The 23,487-nt window shown below is 40.2% G+C and overlaps 1 protein-coding gene across 3 annotated transcripts in view; it reads left to right on the top strand.

Annotated features, from left to right (window-relative positions):
- Window positions 1-23,487, top strand: part of astn1 (astrotactin 1) — a 568,467-nt gene that overhangs the window by 539,827 nt on the left and 5,153 nt on the right. For all 3 annotated transcript variants that reach the window (XM_049597470.1, XM_049597472.1, XM_049597473.1), the window contains 2 exons: window positions 2,274-2,374; window positions 5,047-5,230. In XM_049597470.1, coding sequence (XP_049453427.1) covers window positions 2,274-2,374; window positions 5,047-5,230 — 285 coding nt within the window. The remainder of the gene's footprint in view (window positions 1-2,273; window positions 2,375-5,046; window positions 5,231-23,487) is intronic.

Genomic DNA, 23,487 nt, shown 5'->3' on the forward strand with positions numbered 1-23,487 from the left:
AGCAACTAGCTGTACGTAGCTAGCAACATACAAACGTTTCTGTGCATTTGTGAAGTGATTAGCCATGCTAAAGTTAGCAAAAAGACAGCAGGGGGAAATACAGTAGCTAGCCTAGCTCCCAGGTTGGTGTGTTTAGCACATGTAAAAAGCCAATCAGCATTCACTTTGTACTTGATGCACATTTTTGCCTTGTTCTATTTGCGCAAATTTGACAGCTTGAATTTTTTAGTTGACTTTATGTTTAAAAGTATGGCCAGTTTAGAGTTGCCAGAATGTGATTTGTTTTCGTATGTTTGTTTTTTTTTTGTTTTTTAGCTATCTTTTATAAAAACCCTCAACACTTCATTCACTTAGCTATCTGTCTTGAACAAATAAAGGCAAAATTTACATTGATCTTCTTATTTAAGTCAGGGTAAGACAGCAAAATGTGCTCCTTCAAGCATCACAAACACCAGAGTAGGGAAGAATCAAGTGGGATACACTGTAAGAAATTTCTCAAGGGAATTTCTTCACTTCCCAAATGATCATTTCTATATTAATTTCTCACCCCATGTTGCATTGAATTTGTAAGAAAAAAAAAAAAAAAAAAAAAAAAGAATTCTCGCCTGCCACAATGTTCAATGAACAACCCAAAAACGGAGTAAAATCCTTGATGAATTGAGGTCGTAGTGGTCCACACAGCTTGTGCAGTATAATCCAAGTCTTATTTATCCAGTCATATGTTCAGTATTTTTGCTAAAACCTTACCATTTTAAGACACTTTCACATAAACAGTCTTGAGCACAGATGAGTAGTGCGCCTGTGTAAAACATGAAGTAGTGTTTTAAATATTACAGTTTTAGTGAAAATGCATGTGTTTGGGTAGTACTGAGCATACGTCTGGATAATTGTGACTTGTGACTATACTGTACGAGTTGCGTGAGACTTTGTGAATGGATGTTTTGATAAAGTTTTGCTGTTGTTAAACTTAGACCCCTATGACTTCTATTCATCAAGACTTTGCTCCCTTTTTGGATTCTTTGTTCACCAGAGGTGTGCAAGAAAACAAAGTTTTCTTCTCAAAATCAACTTAAAATGGGGTGAGTAACTGCTAAACAAATTATGATGTGGGGGGGTAAAGTATTCCTTTAAACAGTATCTTTACTCCATGTAACTTTCAAATAGTTCTGTATTCAGTCTGTGTATGTGCAATGTAATGCAGTAACAAGATGTAGCGCATACACACAGATACACACACCAGATGCTCAGATGCTCTCATACACATGCTGACACTTATAACACAGATAGCCTGCCAAGAGGGAAGCTACACACACTTTGTAGAGAGGAAAAGAGGTAGATTAAGGTGGAGTGAAAGAAATGGAGAAGTAAGAGGCAAAGTTTGGGGTAGAGAAAGAAAAAGGGGGAATGAGTGAGAATAAAGATGGAGCGTGAAAGCAGTTTGGATGTATATGGGCTGAGAGAGCAGCTACACATGCCCTTTTAATCCCCAGCATCAGTGGGGCTCCTGCTCTCTCCATCCTGTCTGGCAGCTCATTCATCTCTTGGAGCTGAGGCCTCGTCGCAACCTTCAGGGCGCCACACGCTCCTTATATTTTCTATAAAGACAGAGCTTCTACAAAGCTTGGGATTGGTGCCTTATAGGGGGAAATGTATTGTGTGGGGAGAACTATGTATACGCTGTTATGTAAGCATGACACGGAAAACACACTCTGCAGCTGCATCAAAAGCCTTTGAAGACATATTGGAAAAGTTTCAGTGTTTAAAGTCTGTTGCTCAAAATATATCAAGTCTCTGTTTTCAGTGAAGTATGCGTACCTGTAGTCCAGTATCGTTTTTTATCTGTAAAATGAGTGAAATCCCTCTGAAATATCCTTATATATCTCCAGGCTGAGGATAAAAATGTAATGCAGTTTTTCTTTTCTTCAGCTTTCTACCTTGTGATACTGTTTCTAAACCTTTGGAGCTGCAGGTGGATGCAGTTTGTGTTTTGTTCACTAGGTGGTGATATTCATTCAGTGAAGTGACGGGTTATTAGCCCTGAAAAGGAGTGCTTATTGTCAGTCTGGCACAAGTGAAAGTTCTGTATTGATAATGCAGGCTCTCATCTCCAGCAAAGAGAGTCTGTACCTCTAATTAACATCTGCATAAAATGATCATGTGATGTTGAGACAGTAGATTCATCAATCTCCATTGCTGGGAATCTATATGGTTTTGGATCACTCACAATCAGCAGCAGCTTTTCTAAACAGTTTCATGTATGTTTATGCATCTAGGTTCCGGCTGTGGGCAGTGGACAACACAGGGCGGCGTTCCAGTCCAAGTGAGGTCACAATCAAAACTCCATGTCCAACTGTGGATGACGTCAAAGCACAAGGTAAGCGATGGGGCTAAAGTCAAAGAAGGTGAATCATCTTTCAGTAGTGATCACAGGTGGCTCACAGAGATGAGTTTCATGTTCCAACACTGTATAAATGCTTGAGGTGACTGTGACACAAAATAAGTTTAACATCTACATTTTTCTACATTTTTGTTCAGGCTTTGTGTGATTTAATATGTTTATTGTATTAAAGAGATATAGTCAGTCAGAGATGACAGTGAGGAGATAATGTTTCTCAGTTTTCTATTAACCAGATATAAGTATAGCTGATTCAAAGGACAGACATTTGCTCTTTCTGTTTGCAGGTATAATTCAAGACCTCACAAAACAGATGTTAAAGATCAGTTCATAGAGCGAGTCATAAAGTCACAGAGAGGTAGTTTTCCTCTCTGGAGTAGGACTGTTTATAGACACTAAACTACTATTCCATGAGGATATTGACTATAAAAAAATGTTATTCCATATAGTAAAAAATTAAAGAAGACTGAAAGTTGAAATGTTTTGCCACTCAGTGTACTAGAGAGAGATTTATAGCAAAGATGTTATTGCGGATCCGGTTCTGATTTGAATCAGCCATTGCGAAAATGCTCCAACCAGTGAAGTGTGATACTACTGGCTCATGCTGTTGATTTTAATGCCTGGAAACACATGAATGGTGTGAAATACAATATGCCCAACCCGTGGCTCTGTTTTGAACAGACTTTACTGGCATTGTTAACCAGGACAGGTGATTATAAAACAATTCCCCATCTGAAGAAAAACTTCAACCACTCTGGCTTTAGATGAATATGCTAATGATTTATTTATTAAAATTTGTTATTAAAATCAAGATGCGCATGTAGAGTGACATCTGTCTTAATAATCTAAATTGCAAAGTGGGGCTGCAGCAGAAATATAGAAGGGTGAGACCCCACAGATTTGTTCTATTGTTCTAGTATTTATTTTAGGGAAAAGTTCTTCCCCAAAAGGAGGTAGCACTTAAAATCCTAACAGTGTCTCTAGAGCTGCAACGATTAGTCCAGTGGCTGATTTGTTGATTGACAGTAAAGTAATCAGCAACTATTTTGATAATCATTGAGTCATTATTTAATCGTCATTGTTCAAGCAAAAATGTCAAAAGTCTCCAGCTTCTCGATTGTGAAGAATTGCTGCTTTTCTTTATTATATGATGGTAAACTGAATTTTTGGGTTTTGGACTGTGGATCTGACATACAAGACATTTTAGGACATACTCTTGGGCTTAATGAAAAGTGGATCTGCATCTTGCACTTTTTCCTGACATTTTACAGACCGTATGATCAGTCGAGTAAGTAACTGGAAGATTAATCAAGCAATCTGATGAAGGACAGGAACACTAACAACCAATCAGAATTCATCTGAGTTTACATGGTGTCATGTTCCACGTAGCAGAAACCATCACATTAGGCTCATGCTCAAATGTACTTATGGCTAAGATGGACAGGGGAGCTCCAGAGTATACTGAAGGTCCATCTCTGGAGCTGCTGTCCGCCCATGTACCGGCCAAGTAGTGTCCTGGCCGAGGGGAATGAGGTGGAGGGACCATGCGGTAAGCTAGTTAGCTAATTCAGGTCTATGTCATTGGTCCGACAGCCCATTGGTCCGATGGTCCGCGGTGCTGAACGGCTCCCAGTGGGCGTATTTCTGCTTTGATGGTGCGCCGCGACCGGCTCTGGGTCAGCTGGGAAAGGCCTGAGGCGGAGCAGGCTCACGGCTTATGTGTTTGTCACTTTCTTTTTCATTTTAACCCACACCATGATCTTTTCCTGACCCTAACCAAGTGTTTTTTGTGCTTAAACCTAACCAGACCTTAACCACAGGGCATCATGATGATTCGGAACAATGGGACTTCGGAACAATGGGTTTAATATGGTCGGAACAATGGGCTGTTGGACCAATGGGCTGTTGGACCAATGGGCAGTTCCCAGCTAATTCTTGACCTAGTTGTAATCTGATAAATGGTAAATTCATCAAATTCAATGTCCCATATTCTTATGAGACAAGTGCTGACGTAACAGCCAGTCACAACCGGGCACACAGCAGAGTGTGCCACCATCCATCCATTCTAGCATCAGCATTTTATCCGAGGCACACTGCCAAACAGTCTTTGGCGCCGATACAATTCATCTTGTCCTTACTGATGGTTTTATTTGACGTTCACCAAGATACAATCAAACTGATATTGACTCATACGATGAACAAAATTTGTCTCCAAAGACGGCAGCTCGTAACACGGGGTTAGATTCTCCTTACTCCTTTCCTCTTTTTGAAGAATGTTGTGAACCCATATCCCTCTGGTTTTCGATTTGTTTTTCTACATCCATTTTTCCAGGCCATCGACACAGCTTGAGCACATAGCGTGTGCTTGGTGCCATTGTTTACAGAACGTTATTGTTCATCAGTGTGTATGCTCACATTGAAATTGTTATAGTTACTGTAATAGTTATCATTCTTGGTGTGGACAGCCCAGACAGCAGCACGGCAGACCTATGTCCAGAAAAAGCTGAGAATTCAACACAAACCGAAAAACGTTGCTAATTACTGATATCCTTTGTGACTACACACTGACATTAAAATTGTTCATACACATTTTCACTTATAGCTGCCATGATTCTATGTGAAGTTGTCTATGATTGTGTTTACCCTTCCAGAAATAGCCGATAAAATCTACAACCTGTTCAATGGTTACACCAGTGGGAAGGAGCAGCAGACGGCCTACAACACTCTGATGGACCTGGGTGCTCCCACGCTCCACCGTGTGCTCTACCACTACAACCAGCGCTACGAGAGCTTTGGAGAATTCACCTGGAGGTGTGAGGACGAGCTGGGACCCAGGTACAGTTTTTATCATTTGACCCCCCCCCCTTTTTGTGTCTTGAAAATAAAATGATCAGAGTTTTTCAAAGAAAGACAATAAAGAGAAAATAAAGATCAAAAATGTGTACAGGGTGGAAATTGATTGGACATCTTATAAGCACATTTTGCTTTGACACTGCAGTAGGTTAAAAGGGAAAACAAGAGAAACGGTAAGACTGTCAAATGTTTGGAATTCAGTTTGTATTTCAGATGTGCCCACGCCTCTGACATGTAACCTCAGATCAGAAATATGCATTCCTTCCAGTAAACTGATCATCAACTTTATGGTCAATTTATCAGAAGGACCCGACATATACAAGACTGACTCAGGACAGCCCTGCAGCTCTGTCCTGAGTCACACTTTTACAGAATACCAAAAGACTGAGCCATTTTAACAATGTGTTGACTGTGATCACTGCAATCAGTCTCTGAAATTACAGAGATGTGTGTGTATGTCTGTGTGTGTGTGTCTGTGTGTCTGTGTGCACATTTGTGTCCTTTCTCTGTTTATGAGTTGCCCTCCCACCAAGAAATTGCAATCTGTCATACTGAACATTGAACAATAACAGTACAGCCGGGCTGCTAGATTGAAGAAAAGTGGCAACTAGACAAAAGTCTGGCTTGGTTTGGTGTGAACACCACTTGTCAACACAATTTGAGCACAAGATCTTTTCAAACATGAAATGGTGACCAGCAATGCCAAATATGTAGGAAAACCCGGACACTAGATTAGCTACTACAACATATGCTAGATTTGGACTGGACCAAAATGACATATAGGCTCCACTGATAATTACTTTACCCACATTAGTCATGTAAAACTCTTCCCATCCTGATGACTCATACTGTACTGTGTGTTCCAATACCCATACTACTATACTATTAGTATGCCAGAGGAAGATTTAGTATGTCCCAATACATAGTATGTCAGATGCGGTGTGCCAAAAATACCAGGCTGTTCTACTGTATCTAATCACATTTTGCAGTATGCAAGCCATCATGCTTTTTGGGAATGTTCCGACCCTCAGTCTTCTGTTCAGCAGAAGATACAGTATGTCACATCAGCTGAACCACAGACAGATGACAGCTTGTTGACAGCTGTCAGAGGCTGCAATGACAGATGACAGTGCACTCAAGTGACTGATGAGCAGTCGAATAGTAATAATCAGACTATCAATTGTTTAAAGGTCCAGTGTGTCGGATTTAGGGGCATTTATTGGCAGAAATGATATATGATAGTTAGGGCTGTAGTCTCCTTGTCGACTGGTCGATTATTTGGTTGATATGCTCTTGTCTGACCAAATTCTCATTGGTCGAATAATTGCCGTGTTACTTTCATAAGGAGAAAAGTGCTACATCATCAATAGCTTTCCAGAATTAATCCATTATTTCCTGCGGCGGGGGGACAGGCTAAGTTACCTGTGAAATGGGAGTATTTTCAACAATTATATTTGCTTGGAAAACGTGTTTAGTATAAGACAGTTGATTGGTCAGTGAATCTTGTGAGTTGTCATGGAGCCAAATTGAGTGCTGTTACCTTTGTTACATGTTGCTGTTGTCCCTGGTTTTATATGAGAAGAGGAAAAGATCGCTAGACGCTAGGCTAATTTACATAATGTAAAATGCCATAGACTTGTGCTAATATATTAGCACTTTGTATTGGTGGGGGAACTGTGTCCAGTGTCCAAGTGTTTGTCTGTCAATACTGCGATTTATAGTGAAGCCAGTTTGCGTACTTGTGTTTGAAATTGTCTCTATTAAGCCATATTTAATGTGTGTTTCAAATCAACTAAACTTTACAGCACTTAACACAGTCCTCCACAGCAGACTAGTGTTTTGGAGGTGTAACTACAGAGTGACAGACACACCACTGCAGAAGTAAAAATAACGTGCAGATTTTTTTTTTTTTTTTTCCCACGACTAATCGATTAGTCGAAGATTATGTACGACTTCAGTCGACCAACATTTTCTTTGGTTGACTACAGCCCTAATGATATTCATAACCATGTTTCATTGCTTTAGAATGAGGCGTTTACATCTACATATGGAGCAGGTCCTCTTTCACAGAATCCACCATGTTGTTTCTACAGTAGCCCAGAACGGACAAATAAAACACTGCCTCTAGATAGGGCCATTCACATTTTTGTGTTTTTGCATCAGCATCCATAGTTCTGTTACACACTTGGCACATGGGAGAAGTTTCAGTTAAAACTACATACGTTGCAAAGTAACAACAGCAGAGCACCCCAGGTTGACCTGTGTTTTGACTGGGTGAATAATGTTTTGTTGTGTCTCCAAGGTAACGGATATATGAGCAAGAGGGTCAAAATTTTCAAGGCATAATTTTATGAGAAGTAGTAAGGGCAGCTGGAGTACCTGCTATTCCATAAGCTACAGCTTCAGCTACAGACTCACTCACAATCTCAACTAGATGCAGAAGACTTGCTTCATAACATCATGTGTGCTGATCAAATCATAGCCTGTATTACTAAGCTGCTTGGCAGGTTTAAAGGATAGGGCTTCTGATATTCCATATGTTCCTTATTGACCACAAATCCCATTAAAAGACCAACAATGATGTAGCCTACAAACATGTACTGTGTGTGTATGTGTGTATCAAAGCCTGATGTATCCTCTTCCTCTGTGTTATAGAGCTCCATTGTTGTTGAGAAGCTAATTAGAAATGCATCAGTGAGCCACACTGTTGCACTGGGTGACATGTTCCTTCACTGCAGTGAACACAGCCTCTGTAGTTTATTTTGATTCAATCCAACATACATTGTTCTGCTGGACATGCTCGTGTAGTGAATCAAATGTGTATTGATTCTGTTCCTCAACATATACACCTGTCCTGTTGTGTGTTTGCAGCTGTTTTCAGAAATTATTTAGCATTCTTAAAAAAATGAAAGATTTATGACCATTTTTTACAATTTATGTCTTCATAGAATGAATGGGTTTGGGGCTGAGTGCCACAGACAGGTTCAGGAAGTAAGAAGCTATTGAGAGACAGATTGAGGGCCAGAGTATACTCTATCAGAACTCAAGTTCTTGCTGCCTGCTCTCCAACCACATTGCAATCAAAAGTGTTACTGGCTGTTCCAAACAGCTACACTTGAAAGTGCAGTGAAAAACTGGATGTCATGGGGCTACTTTTTTGGATGGAAGACATTTATAGTGGTGCATTTGGTTGTTCCATGAAAAGTGATAGAAGCTGTTGTGTTAAGAATTCAAACCCTGGATCCTATCTGAACCTCCACGTAGATGGCCAGTCACAGAAACTTGGAAAGTTACAGAAATTGTCAGAAAGGTTCGATTTGACCATCTGACGAAACGTTCTTACTGAGTATACTTGCTTTTTTTGACCCTGGGCAAATCACACACACCCGCACATGATGCACTGCAAGGCTTGATCACATATTTGTAACATGACTGTTCAACTGAGCTTCAGGAACTTTATGTGAATGGGCCAACTCACAGAGGCGACCCAATGAAAGTGGTGCATTGCAAAGTAAAATTTAGCCCAAAGTTCATTTTAGAACATGAGCAATATGCTTGCTCATGCATGTCATGCATGACAAACACCCGTACCTAATATTTTCTAAAGCACTTTTCACACTTGGTGGTCTATCCCTAAAATTTTCAGGAACATTTGCCGCATTAGGTTATGTGTGAATGGGAGAAGGGATCAATATTCAGGGAAACTTGTAGCACTAATTTCCCACCTCAAGACCAAGTGACATTGCAGGAACAATGGTGGTACAGCAGTGTTGTGAATGAAAGCAGTAGCATTGCAGGGACAAGCTCATAAAGGATTATGTCCATCTGACAAAAGACGCTTCCAGATGGGGTGAGCAAACCAATCACGACTCCACTGATGACATTTGAATGAGCTATTTCTCATCCAGATAGGTCATAAAAAGCATTACTGGACTCACAAATATATTGAATATTACATTCATTATATTGCCACTCGACAAAAACAGCTCCTATTCCTGAAAATAAGAGACATCTTCCGCCACATACATGTATATCAGACCTTGCCCCATTTTCTTCTTCCTCTGCCATCATCATCTGCTGGACTGTCCCTTTCCCAATCTACTCTGGTATTGCTATGGCATGTCTGAAAAGGTGTAAGGGTGAATTGTTCCTCAACGTAGTGCTTGTGTGTAAATAGCTAAACTCACTAGCAATGTCTGAAAGGTTATGACAGTAATTTACTGTGAACTATGTGTGAAAGAGGGTTATGTAAAGACCCACACACCTTCTTGACTCTCTAGAAATGCAGCGATTTTATAACTTTCACTCCCAGATCGACACACCTCTGCTACTGTACTCTGACTGTGCCTTATGTCTGATGTGTGCTACAAATGGTGTTAATATGACACCACGCAATTGAGTCAGTACTGCTGTAATTTGTTCCAAAACGCCTTCTTTCCCAGCACAATTACAAACACTTCGTACAGTGGCTCACATAGCCAAGTCTCCACGGGATCAGCCCATCCAAAGCTCCACGGTGTCCTACTCTCATTTTGTTTCTCAAAGGTGGGCAGATGTTTGACTCCCAGCTTCCAAAGTGCTGTCTTTGATTGTAGGAGGTTGTTTGTGTGAATTAGAGTTACGGGGGAAATTCATCCAAACTGACTGTAAGCTGAGTGAGCTTAACCTCTGTGACATCACCGGGTCCATTTAGTAACGCACAACCAGGGAGGGCCCCAAATTTCCCCCCAAACTCCGGATAAGTACCCATAATGTAAAATTGTAGCTTAATGTTTTATAAACAGAGCCATGTGTCTGATGTAAAATATACCTATAAACGGCAGTCTGTGGTACATGCTTTCACTTTGGCAGGTGAAACTGATTAAGCAAGGCTCCCTTAATTCTCTCTGTTTCCCTCTCTGTCTGTGGGTTCCCTCCGCCCTAAATGAAAGGTTGTTTTTAATAGGGACCATGCTGGAAAGAGTTGATGTAATTGAGGGAGTTGCTTCTGAAGTGTTCCATTAAAATACACTTAGATTAACAGCCCCCCAATTTAGTTAAAGGGAGGGGTGATTAATGTTAATAAAGGCACCTCAGAGCTGGAAAAGCAGAAGAGAAGTGCATTCAAGGTGAGGCCTGGCAACAGGGGAAGGAAGTATAAACATGTTTTGTTTAGCCAAGTCATCAAATGAACATTAGACTTTCCTATGTATCTGGTTCGGTGCGAGGAAAGACTCTGAAGCCGAAGCGGGGCTGTATGCTGTCTATTGTTACCAAGTGAGCGAGCAGTCAGAGAGGTTAATGGCCTCACAGCTCCACTGCTGTGTGTCTAAGTTTGCTGACAACTTCCCCGCGGCGTCAAACACTTTGTTTCTCTGACGTTATTCGACCACTGGGAAAAACAAATGCAGCAGATAAATGGCTGCCAGGACAAAAATACTACTGATATCATTTAATGGTCACTCAGAGTTCCTGACTTTTCAAGCACGCAGTATTGATGTTGGCCTGGTTCTGCAAAAAGCACCTAAGATCAGTTTGATCATTGTCATTCATTTGAACAAAGACTGACTGTAACAGTGGAGTCTGATCTAGAGTTGCACTTGTATTCGTATCTTAGCATGAATAAACATGGTCATATTAGGATAAAGATTGTATCCTTAAACATTTTTCTAAGCCAGTGTTTTGTTGGTATAAAGTTTCACAGTGTAGTCAGGCTGGTAAACACTGGGGATGTGGCGAGACACTACTGTTTATTCCACCCACTAAATCATTAGGGTTCCAAGCATCAGCGCTGGAACCTTGTTGTTTCTGTTGCTGTTCTGTGATGTCTTCATCTTGGTCTTGTAAGTCTTCTTCCTACATTTTCTCCTCTTAATATTACCTACAGCCACAATGTCTGGATGTTAGAATCTGAATCAAATTAAATATAAAGCACCCAATATTTCAGATAGATGTGGATCCTCACCCACAACGTGCCCACTCTAGCAAGTATTACCAATGCCAGGTTGTTAGAATGCTATTCAGGGCAGGCTATGTAGCAAATCAGAGCTGGATTCTCACGTGATCTTGTGATTCTGGATTGATCTTGTGAATCTAGCTGCCTCTCAATGTAATGTGGTATGGGCAGACATGGAGAAGGAGAGTAAAGTAATTGTTAATACAGAAACCTGTAACACTTTAAATTATTGTTCTCAGGAACCTTAAAACTTCCACTTTGGAAGAATTTTAGTTTTACTGATTTGAATCTTGAGTTTTTAGTTTGTGTTGTCTCATGTGATATGGTTGTTGTTTTTTGTTTGTGCGGAAGTTCCAAAGAAGAAGAAGAAAATTGTCAAATGTGATGACATAAAGTAAGATTATTTCAAACCATTTATTAATTGAATTTACTGTATTATGATATATACGTTACCATGATATAACATTACATATACCATGATAGAAGAAGTTTGCCAGAATCTGTGCCCAGCCCTGGCACTGATTCTTATTTATTATAAACAAATTTACCCATAACCCCTTAACCCCTAAAACTTAACAGAATTAAAATGAATATGAAACCTTTTTGTTTGTTTGTTTCTTGTGTAGCTCAAAGGCTACAACTACTACAACTTGCACTTCGTTGCGCAAACCTGTATTGTAGAATTACCATAAATTACTGGACCTTGAACCTTACTATCTTTAATTGTATTTTGTGTGGATTTATGTAAATTCTTTTAATTTTCTGTAATTCCTTCCACCATTTTGGATTGTTAGAAAATGGAATCTTAAAGAAGTACGTAAACTGCAAATTGATCATTTGTATATGAATTACTCACCATAAAGGTTGTAGTGGTATACTGGTTTAAAGGCATACTGTGATATTAAAATTGACACTTATCATACTGTGTGCATTTGCTCATCTGCGATATTGAAAAATTTGCAACAAGACAGAGAATCTCAAATTTATTTTAGTTACTTTCAAAAGGGAGACTTTGTACAGAAACTCCCTTTAAAAAATAGGGTTGCTATGGTCAGTCTCAACTTTATTTTACTTTTAACCCAAACTTTCATTTTAAAAAATGGTTTCAAGTTTCAATTATAGTAATAAAACGTTTGTTCAACCAAAAATAAGCCATCTGTTTTTATTCCTTTAAGGGTAATTTTGACTTTTGACTAATAATGATAATTCTATAATACTGTGATACCGCAATATTTTCTGAGACAGTTATCGTACTGTGAAAATCTTATGCCGCTAAAACCCTTCTCACTGTGTTGCATTGAATTTGTGAAGAAAACTTTTTTTCTTGCATGCCTCAGCACTGAACGGAGAATCCAAAAAAGGCAAACATTTTTCATTAATTGTAGTACACATGGACAACAGCAAAACTAATAAAAACAGTTTACAACCTGTCACATAACTTGTGCAGTATAATCAGAGTCTCATTTATCCAGCCATATGCTTAGTACTTCCCAAACTCATGCATTTTTACAAAGACATCAAGATTTAAAACATTAGTATGAATAGTCTCATGCACAGCTGAGCAGGGTGCCTGAACATGTATACCTTTGAACACTGCTCAAGTGGAGCTCGTACCCACACACATGCTCAGGCACACTCAGGGAGCTCTCCTCATAGGCCAAAGGGTTTTAAATCATAAAGTTTTAGCAAAAAAATGCTCCTTTGCTGTCTTGTACGCGTCCCCCATTAACTTTTATTTATGAAGAATGTTCGCTTTTTTTGGATTCTCCATTCTCTGTGGAAACATGCAGGAAAAACAAAGTTTTCTTAACAAATTCAACGTAACACGGTGATAAATTAATATCCAAATGACAATTTTGCAAGTGACGTATTCTTTTAAGACAGTAGTTGATTCAGACCAAAAATTAGAAAAGTTACATACTGAACATATAAATGATGACATCAAAGCCATGTGACATTACCAGCCTAATTGCAGTTGGCCAATCAGCTGGCACGTGGTATTTATAAACAAAATGGGGACTCAGTCAATGCTCCTAGAAGTCTAAAACTCCACAGGGAACCTTTAAATAACAAACACTACAGCAAAATCTGCCTGGAGACCAGACGGTTGTTCTCCATAACATCCCCTCTTTCACTCCCCTTTGTTTGTGGTTTGCTCTTAAATCACCATTTCTTTGGCCACTTGAGAAGGAATATACCTCTCTCACCCAAACAACACAGATCTGTGGTACTGCCGGCAGTAAACAACAGAGCAGACAGGCTCCCCTCTAACATACACACACATACATCCTCCACATACTGTCGATGTACAGGCCACAGACACACACACAGTTTCATCTTCTCAAATCAGCTCAATGTTTTCTGAAGAGAATTCCTCAGTTTCCTTGTCACAAACCATGAGGACTGAATAAGATTTTCATTAGCTCGTCAAAACACAGATAACAAGAACTCTGTTCGGGCTCTGACTCAACATAAACTCATATTAGCCAAGTAAGCAATATCTGGAAACAAATGAATGGACAAATGTGGCTTTATCTTTCTCGTGGCAGCAGTTATCCAGATCTGTTGTTTGTAGAAACATATCAAATCTCACTGACGAGACCCCTTGGCATCCTCCGGAGGACATTTTTGTTGCCTTTTTCATGCAACATCGCGTGACGTTTTAACTCGAACCATAAACTAACTGAAAGGCTGTCTCTCCAAGCCTTGACACTTCGTCTCCCGAGGGCCAGACCTTGTCATCGCCAGGGGAGTACCCATCATTTCAGGCACGCCGCTTGGCTGCTAGATGTTTTGGCTGGGCTGAGAGAAAATCCTCCATCCCTGCCGTTTCAGTCCTGACAGTGTCCTTGGTTGGACTCTGTGCCCCTTGATGAACTGAAATATATTTGATCTTTTCCTATTTTCTTTCTGTTTTTACATGACAGTCTCTCTAATCAGACGAGTGCTTGCGATAATAAGTAATTGTTATGGTTGGAATTTCTCTCAGGAAATCATAATCATAATCACAGCAGACTGTTTGCTTTGCTCTCTGACTTTTTATAGTTGAGAGAAGGACAAAAATACACACAGCCAAAGCAAAAGTGCCTTTCAGCTGTTCGTCCAACAGTGATTTATTAGTTGATACTGAGTGGTGAACAGAAACATAAAAATATTTGCATACTCTGATATAAATTCCCAGCAAAAATATCCCATTATCAATATCAGCATACAATGTTATCATGAGTTTACTTAACAACTAAAAGTTCCTCATCTGTTCTCACTAGGAAAAATCAGAAGTGTTGCTCTGTCTGATTCTAGTCAAATATAATATACAGAGAGACTTGAGGGTTTTTAGCAATTAGTAGTGACACCTAAACCATGCAGTTTATAAACCTAGAATACAATCATGAGCTGCAAGGATTAATGAGGTGGTTTTGATTAATATTTTCTTAGAAAGTTTTCAAGAAATAAAGTGGAAATTCTCAGATTCCAGCTTTTTAAAAGCTGAGCACACCACAAAATGAATTTTTGTCCAAAAAAATTGCAAGGAAATTTAAGAAAGACAGATTTTATGGATTTGTATGGGAGAAAAATGATTTAGATAAACCTCAATTTCTGCAGATTTTTGCCTTCAGAAATATAGGTTTGACCAATGAAATCCTTTGTTTCAATTGAGGTCATAACTCCAAGTCATATCTAGCTTGCTGCCCAGGTACACTGCTACATGAAGCACCATGCTAACATCAGGGAAACATGTACAGGTTGCCACTGTTGTTAATTTCTCCCAGATTGTGAATCATATTACTGCTGAAAATTTTTGATTTAAAAGTTTTTTTGTAGGGGCGGCACGGTGGTGTGGTGGTTAGCACTGTCGCCTCACAGCAAGAGGGTTGCTGGTTCGATCCCGGGCGTGGGAGCCCTTCTGTGCGGAGTTTGCATGTTCTCCCCGTGTCAGCGTGGGTTCTCTCCGGGCACTCCGGCTTCCTCCCACAGTCCAAAGACATGCAGATTGGGGACTAGGTTAATTGATAACTCTAAATTGTCCGTAGGTGTGAATGTGAGCGTGAATGGTTGTTTGTCTCTATGTGTCAGCCCTGTGATAGTCTGGCGACCTGTCCAGGGTGTACCCTGCCTCTCGCCCGATGTAGCTGGGATAGGCTCCAGCCCCCCGCGACCCTCAAGAGGATGAAGCGGTTAGAAGATGAATGAATGAATGAGTTTTTTTGTAATAGAAAATGCCACTATTATCTATCCATTACAGTAATTCCCCTGGCTGCAAGTACACTGCTACATTAAGCTACATGCTAACATCACGGAAATATCAAAACTTTGTCGGCAGTATTTTTTTTTAAAGTTCTCCCTGGTTTTGATGACATTCCTGCTGGAACATGTGGAATTTTGAAGATTTTGGTTTAAAAGCTCTTATTGGTGATTTTTCATGGTAGAAAATGGCGATACACACTGTTACAGTCATGCCATCGCCTTCAGTTATGGTGCAGAGAAGGAAACGCTGGCCATTCAGAGCAACCTAGGTCTTTAAGCAGGGGGGCTTAAAGAGACAGAGTGTCTCATTCAGTGACGATGAATGCAGATGTTTCAGCACAGACAGTATGGGAAAAATCAGTTTGTTTGTTTTTTTAACATTACAGCACATGAACATGTTCTAGTAGAGCCTCAGAATACTATGAATCTGACTATGAGCACAGTACATCCCCTTTAAACATCATTCTTAGGAGACAGGGTTAATTTTAGCGATTTTTTTCCTTTATTGAACAGCCATCAGAAGAGAGATGACAGGAAAGCAAAATTACAGTCAGTCTGCTTGGGTTGAGCAGGGTCCAGTTCTATTGTTGCAGATCTTGGATCTGTGTTTTAGTATGTCTGTTAGGTTGGACCCAAATAGACTGGTTATGTTCTCTGACCACATGGGACATCATAATCATTACAAGAGACAAATGTCTTGCAGTTGTCTGTTTGGGTAGATTTTAGTTTAGGTCTGAGTATTCTCAGTCTTTTTTCTAATCTGGTCTGTATTTTTGAAAATGATTTGTGCATATCAGGTTTGGTGGGTTTTTTGTTTTGACTGACACTTTTAAGTGTTTTTGTGTGTGTTAGTGTGTGCATGTGCGAATGCAAATTTGCCAATGCAAGTGTGAGCAGGTCTGTATGTATACAGTATATGTGTATTGCACATTACTACGTACATGCCTCTACATGCCTGCTTGCATGTGCACAGTCAAAACCACACAAGAGTTTGGGGTGAGATATTCTCCTTAAGGGGCACTCATGCTTTATCTTGGAGACCATTTTCCACTCCTATACATGCACAGGGATTTATGGTGACAACCGTTGCTATTTGGAACCTGCGAAACGTTCCTCTGCTCTCCTAAAAAAATGAAAGCATAACAAACCACATTTTTTTTCTTTATTTAAAGCAAATAAATATCCCGACTTCCTCAAACCACTGAAATCTGTGGCAAAATATTGGGAACATAAAGAGGTTTCAGAAAAATGATATGAATGACAGTATGGCAACACAGCACCAGTACCAACACAAGCGTTCCTGTCTGTAGACAGGCTGACCGAGAAGACTGACATCATTAGAATTGTTATTTCTTTCTCTGCAGTTTCCAGAGCAGAAGCATTAACTGAGCCTGTAGAAGTTGCTGTAATGGCTTTGTCCTTGTGCATATGCAAAGGGGATGCTGTCCTGCTGAGCATCCCCATGTGTACATATAACATTCAAAATACTCTCTGATTCCAAAAACAACTCAATAACGTATGCAAAGTACTTGTAATAGCCAGGTAACTGCAAAGAGGATGTCGCTTCTCATGTATCTCTACATGTAAAATAGTTTGCAAATTAGAGAGGAATGCCAAAAACAACACAGAAATATGTTGGACTAAACGTTTTTTGCCTATTTGAAAGGAATTGTGGCCTACTGTGGCATACAGAATACAGTCATTTCCAGAAATAACACTAACACATACCAGGAAATATGGTGATGTGCTATATGTTTATAGAACAGCATTTGATTTGGAGTCAGTAGATGAAATACTGTAGAAGCCACAGACCACACAGTGTCTGTATTGTTACAGTGTGTCGGTCAGTGCCAACTTTAAGTTCAAAACACCAAAGAATTGCGGCTTATCGACAAAATCTCAAATATAAAAAGAGACTTTATTTGATTGGGTGTTTGACAAGAGGATATTCCTTCGCCATAGAGACTGGGACACACAAGATATAAATGAAAAAACATCTTTTCTTACTTACTTTTGATGGTTGGTTTTATGTAGGATCAAGATCCGGATCTGGAGGAACTGCAAATCAATCCACAACGGACCATGTGTAACTTATTACATTATGTAGTGATATACTCTCTTGTGTTTAAGCATTGAAAGTATAATTGAACATGCCAACATAGTTATTAGTGCTTGTGTGTCTAGTTTCAGACCTCCTACCTTAAATCAGACTAATATTTTTACCTTTAAACCTAATCTAACTTCTGAAAGAAGAAAAAAACATCCTTCCTCTTACAAATGGAAAGTTCGTGAGCAATAGAACGCACCATTAATCATTGTGATACACTTCGTAGTTTTGCTGCTACAGCCATACTTGTTCTGGTATGATCAGTAACTAGTGGTGGCTAATGTTTGCAAACTTTCAGTCTGTATAGTTGTGTAATGAACATTACCAAGTCGGTGTTCCAGCATGCTCCTTGCAGCAACCAACACGCACTCTCCTCACTGCCAGTTTATGTGTACATGCTCTTTGATATCATTGATCTCCATCACTGGGAGTGGGCTCTGTGGGGGGTCCATGTCATTGGTCTGACAGCCCATTGGTTCGACATCCCATTAGTCCGACTGTCCGCGGTGCTGAACGGCTCGCGGCGGGCGTATGGAGCGCCACGACCGGCTCTGGGTCAGCTGGGAAATGCTTGAGGCGAAGCAGGCTCACGGCTTATTTGTTTGCCACTTTCTTTTTCATTTTACCCCACACTGTGATCTTTTCCTGACCCTAACCAAGTGATTTTTGTGCCTAAACCTAACCAGACCTTAGCCACAGGGCATCATGATGATTTCGGAACGGACTTTGGAACAATGGGTTTAATATGGTCGGAACAATGGGATGTCGAACCAATGGGCTGTTCCCCTCTGTGGGTAGAGTAGAGAAAGAAGAAGAAAGCAGATAGTGGCTATCTGTCACCACTGAATAGCACGTGTGCTTTTTATGCCTGCACAGGGTGAGAGCCGGGACCAGAGGCATTATGCTTTCAGGTTTTCTGTCCGTCTGATTCTCGTGAACGCGATATCTCAAGAACACCTTGAGGGAGTTTCTTCAAATTTGGCACAAACTTCATGGACTCACTGATGAACTGATTAGATTTCGGTGGTCAAAGGGGCTTCACTTATTGATCACTGTTCCACAGACTCTGGTTCCAAATGAGATCGCAAGCGCAAAATGGTAGCACCCATATCTGGGATATTTTGGCTTCATGTACAGAGGGAGGAAGTGTAGACCAAAGAGCCAGAGACCCAAGAGAGAGTCATCAACAAGAGCCACACAACAGGCATGTGCTGAGGCTAGAGGTTTGTAGACATGAGCTCAATGCCAGAAGCATGCAGCTAGCTTGAGTTTGCTATCAGGTTGCGGACTTGCTGCCAAATGAAACCAAAATGATCTGTATGAATAAATACTACTAGAGGTTAGGCTCAAAATATTATTTTGGGGGGGGGGGGGCTTACTGGGTGGAGTAGGCGGCCCATGCATGAAGGAAATGTTCTAGCCCTCTATCCCTCCCCCCCCCCCCTTTCACACTTGGACTGTCCTACCCAGTAAGATCAAAAAGACAGAAAAATAATTATGTATGTGTATATATATTATTAGCGCACCTGGGAAAACCTGTTCTCTGTCCGTGTCTCTCAGGCTCCATACTGTGACCAAAAAACTGACCATACAGAAAGTGCAGACTACCCATGTGTGAGTGTGTCCACATACACAGAGATCCATTCTATTTGAACTGTTTTTATTTGGAGTTTCCATAACAAAAGACCACAATAAATACAATACAGACAATAATGACATGACCTTCAGTATTATTGTTACAGTATTACATATTAACACACACACACACACACACACATACAGTAAAAGGAGAAAATTAATTAAAATAAATACATAAATAAAAAGAATAATAATAATAATAATAAAAATAAAATAAAAATGAATAAAGATTATATATATATAATAGTTATGTGCATGAAAAATACAGAATAACTTAAAAGGTCTCAGGTAGGGGTGGGGGTTCAGGAGGTATTCTAAATTGCTAGAGGGGAATTCTTTCTCAAAGTAATCCAGGAATGGTTGCCACATCTTAAAGAATTTCTGAGTGGAGCCACGTGTGGTAAACTTAAACTTCTCCAGCTTAAGGTGGGACATAACACTCTTAACCCAATGTGTGTGAGATGGAGGTGTAGTCGCCTTCCACCTGAGAAGGATGAGGCGTCGAGCTAAGAGCGAAGAGAAGACTATAGCCTCTGACTGAGAATTTGGAAATGTTACTCTTTCTGGGGCAGTTCCAAAAATGCCAGTAATGGGGTCCGGCTTAATAACTTTCCCACACATATGAGAGGATGTTTAAAAAATGGAGGTCCAGAATAATGCCAGTGCTGGGCATGACCAAAACATGTGGAAAAGCGTGACAGGTGCCTGATGGCATCTCACACATGTTGGGTCTACATTTGGATACAGTTTGGCGAGTCTATTTCTACATAAGTGTAGACAGTGAAAGATTTTAAACTGTATTAGGCCATGGCGAATACAAACGGAGGAAGAGTGAATCATCATAATTGCAGAGTGCCCGGACTCATCAGATATCTCACCTCCAAATTCCTCCTCCCAGGAACCCTTTAGGCGGTCAAGAGGGGGTTTCCCCATGTCTTGAATAATGTCATACAGTCTAGAAATCTGTCCTCTTAGACATGGGTTAATATCAAGGCATTTTCCAATACCATCCAAAGGGGGGGGAAGAGGAGAAGTTCCTGTGAGTGAAATCTCAGATCTGGAGTTACCTGAAGCGTTGCAGCCGAGGGATACACAGAGATCCATTCTAGCATAAAGTGTGCGCATTCGCACCAATATCTGCATTAATGTCCATTTTTGAGTATATCGGGGCCTTTGGGTGAGAAAAAAATCGCACTTAAAGGTCCATTTAATAGCTCTTCTGGAGCTTTCTATCATATCACATGATCCTCATCAAATATGGTTTACCCATCTGTCATGAAAATGCAGACTTTCAAATTTCCCTTTTTAAAGCACTTTAAGGGCAGAGTTTAAACTTAATTCAAGACCTTGGATGCAACAGTTGAGAAAATAACTTCCCCACATGATAAAACGTGATACATTTACTGGCTTTCCTGGAGTTTTTAGTCATATCACATCGTCTTCCCTGAAATGCAGCGTTTTCTTTTCTTTCTTTCTTTTTTTTTCTTTTTTTTTGTAATATGGGTGAACTCATCCTTTAAAAGCAGGGTTAGAAATTAGCAGGTAAAATATGCAAGTGGCTGCTAGATTTGCTTCGCTTACAGGCCAAAAAAACAATAGTAATCTATTGAGTGGCTGGTAGATTTTGGAATCAGTCAGCCTCTAGGGCAGGTGGACAAAAAAGTTAATGTCTATCCCTGATGATGAGCTCATCAACTCTATTACTTTCGCTGCCATCATCTCACTTTTCAGTGTCATCTTTTTTTCCACTCATGAAAATAATCATTTACATTACAATCTTCATCACCATCATCATCTTCATCACCATCATCATCATCATCATCATCCTCCTCACATCAGCACCAGATCTACCTCATGACTACCAGGTGAGTGAGTGTCCATGATGATTAGTGGAAGTCTGTATATTTGGGAATTCACCATCATTTGTTTTCACCTGTACACTCTGCATTCCAAGCTGATTTGAATTGATGCATTCAGGAAGGAAACCAAACAATCTGCTCAAAGTGCTGTGCATGTGAAAGGGAAAACTAGAGAATTAGAGCTACAAATAGGTAAAAACACTTAAAAATAGACAGATGCTCTTTGTTGGTTCGATCAGTAGGGTCATTAATTTCCTCTTACTGGTGCATATTGAATGTGTAGCCTGGGTGCTCTGATTTGTCATCAGTTCATCAGTATAATGTGCTGTGGCTCTGGTGACTCTGGTGCGTCCAGCAGACTTGTGGCTTGGCAGAGTGGGACAGTGTGCTGTAGAAGTGCTGGTTTGGCTGAAGAATGAGGAGAAAGTGTGTGTGGAATGAATGAAATCTTCTCCTGCTGCCATTTTCTGACTTTAGACAAACACTTGACAGGATTTCACGACAAGGGCCAAACAGGCTGCATCAGGATTAATGGTTATTTATTGCGTTCAGTGTCCCTATGAGATGTATTTATGTGAACCCTGTGCATCATATTACTAATGGAGATGATTTTTCAGCTGGCCTGGTTTGGCCAAAGCACAGCGTCAAGCATTTCATAGTCTCTCCTCTGCCTCTTCACAGTATTACAGCCATCACTTAGCCTGTTTTCCTCCACAGGACCAGCTCTTGACTTGCCACGGCCATTCACTTCTTCATTCATTCATTTTTCCACTGTTTTACTTCCATCATTCCTACACAGACCTTCAGCAGCCACTGTGTGCTTTGGGTCAAAGTTGGAATGTGTCGGTAACAGTGCACCTTACCCTGTGAGCTCCTTCAGACGAGAAGCAGTGGTAGATGGGTAGGTTTTAGGTTCTGTCGTACAGTGATGTCATTCTAAAACAACAGCAGGGCTACAGTGAGATTTATGAACTGTAGACAGTCTAATGTGTCTGAAGGCTGATTTGCATCAACACTGAGATTCCACCTTCTCTCAGATGCTTGGCATCAAGTGTTTCCCACAGTTCATTGTATTTCTAAACCTTTACAACCAATGTAGAGGATTGTGCTGTTTTTATGTTGTGGCTTTCTGTCAAAATCAAAATATGGCAGTACACACACGTGCCACAATACAAGCACGAGTAGATGTGGTAATGAGACAGCTTCCTGCCAGCTCCCTTTTTGTATTTGGATGACTTTCTATGTGACAAAACAGGAGGGGAGGTGCAGTGGCAGTCTGGTGGTGCAGTGCAATTTGGTGTCAAGAAAGACTACAGTTCACAACATTTATGGGCTGGTACAGTCAGAAAGGCAAGCATCTTATGGCTATCACCTCTTCTTAAAGGTCCAGTGTGTAGGATTTAGGGGGACATATTGTCAGAAACTGAATATTTATAATATATTAATTTTCATTGTGTACCTGTAATTGTGTTTTTGTTACCTTAGAATGATATCCTTCACTTGGATAGAAATTCTACCCAAGTGAAGTTTCAGCTAGTTGCAAGCTGCAGTCATCACCGCTAGATGCCACCAAAGCCCCATAAGTCTTACACACTGCTCCTTTAACTGGACATGATGTGAACGAATAAATATCAGAGGCCGTATTCACGTACATTCAGAGAATACTCTAAATACTCCCAAAAACTTTAAGTAAGGAGTCTTTGCTCAGGAGTGATTCAGGAAACTTCTCAGAGCAACTGTGAGCAAGGAAGGGACATAAACTTAGCTTAGTGAGAAGGTGTGGTTGACCCCATTGCTTTGTGTAATGCTTGCTTTTAACAGATGTGATTGTTTGTCAGAGACACGCACTTTTGTGAGCTTGCAAGGTGCTGTGAAAGTGTTGTCACTGTTAGTGAGACAGACCCAAGTCATCACTGCTGCACTGTTGCATTTTTCCAGTTTTCCAAATATCTTAGTGTTGTGAATTTTACTTCTGGCATTACAATGATATTGTGTTAGGTGGGAAAGGCGTGCATACCCCTAATTACTGTAGATCAACCACAAGTATTATCCCTGCACAATGTAATCTATGGCATTTCATTTACTCACTGTATTCAGTGTTTGGAGAATATTTCTCTGACCTCTATGTGTTCCCACCATTTTCTCCTCTGAAATTTTAAGCCTCTTAAAAGTCCTTCTCTCTACTTCTAAAAGTTTTTCCCCTTAGGTGCACTTTTAAGGTCTACAAGTCTCTGTGAATAACTTTTATCTTTACAAGACCCAGTCTTAACTTTCAGGGGAAAAGAAAACATCACAATTCTAAGAATTTCATCACTAGGAGAAACTCTTTGTACTGGGAAGCTTTGTGAATACGTCCCCAGATTGTTTCAGTTTTTCCCAATGAAGAAGTTCTGCTCCATGTATCAGCAAACAGGCTAAGCAACTTGTTGTTTCTTTGAAAAAACACTCACCATGG

The sequence above is a fragment of the Epinephelus fuscoguttatus genome, linkage group LG15 (genome assembly GCF_011397635.1).
Source record: "Epinephelus fuscoguttatus linkage group LG15, E.fuscoguttatus.final_Chr_v1".
Lineage (NCBI taxonomy): Eukaryota > Metazoa > Chordata > Actinopteri > Perciformes > Serranidae > Epinephelus > Epinephelus fuscoguttatus.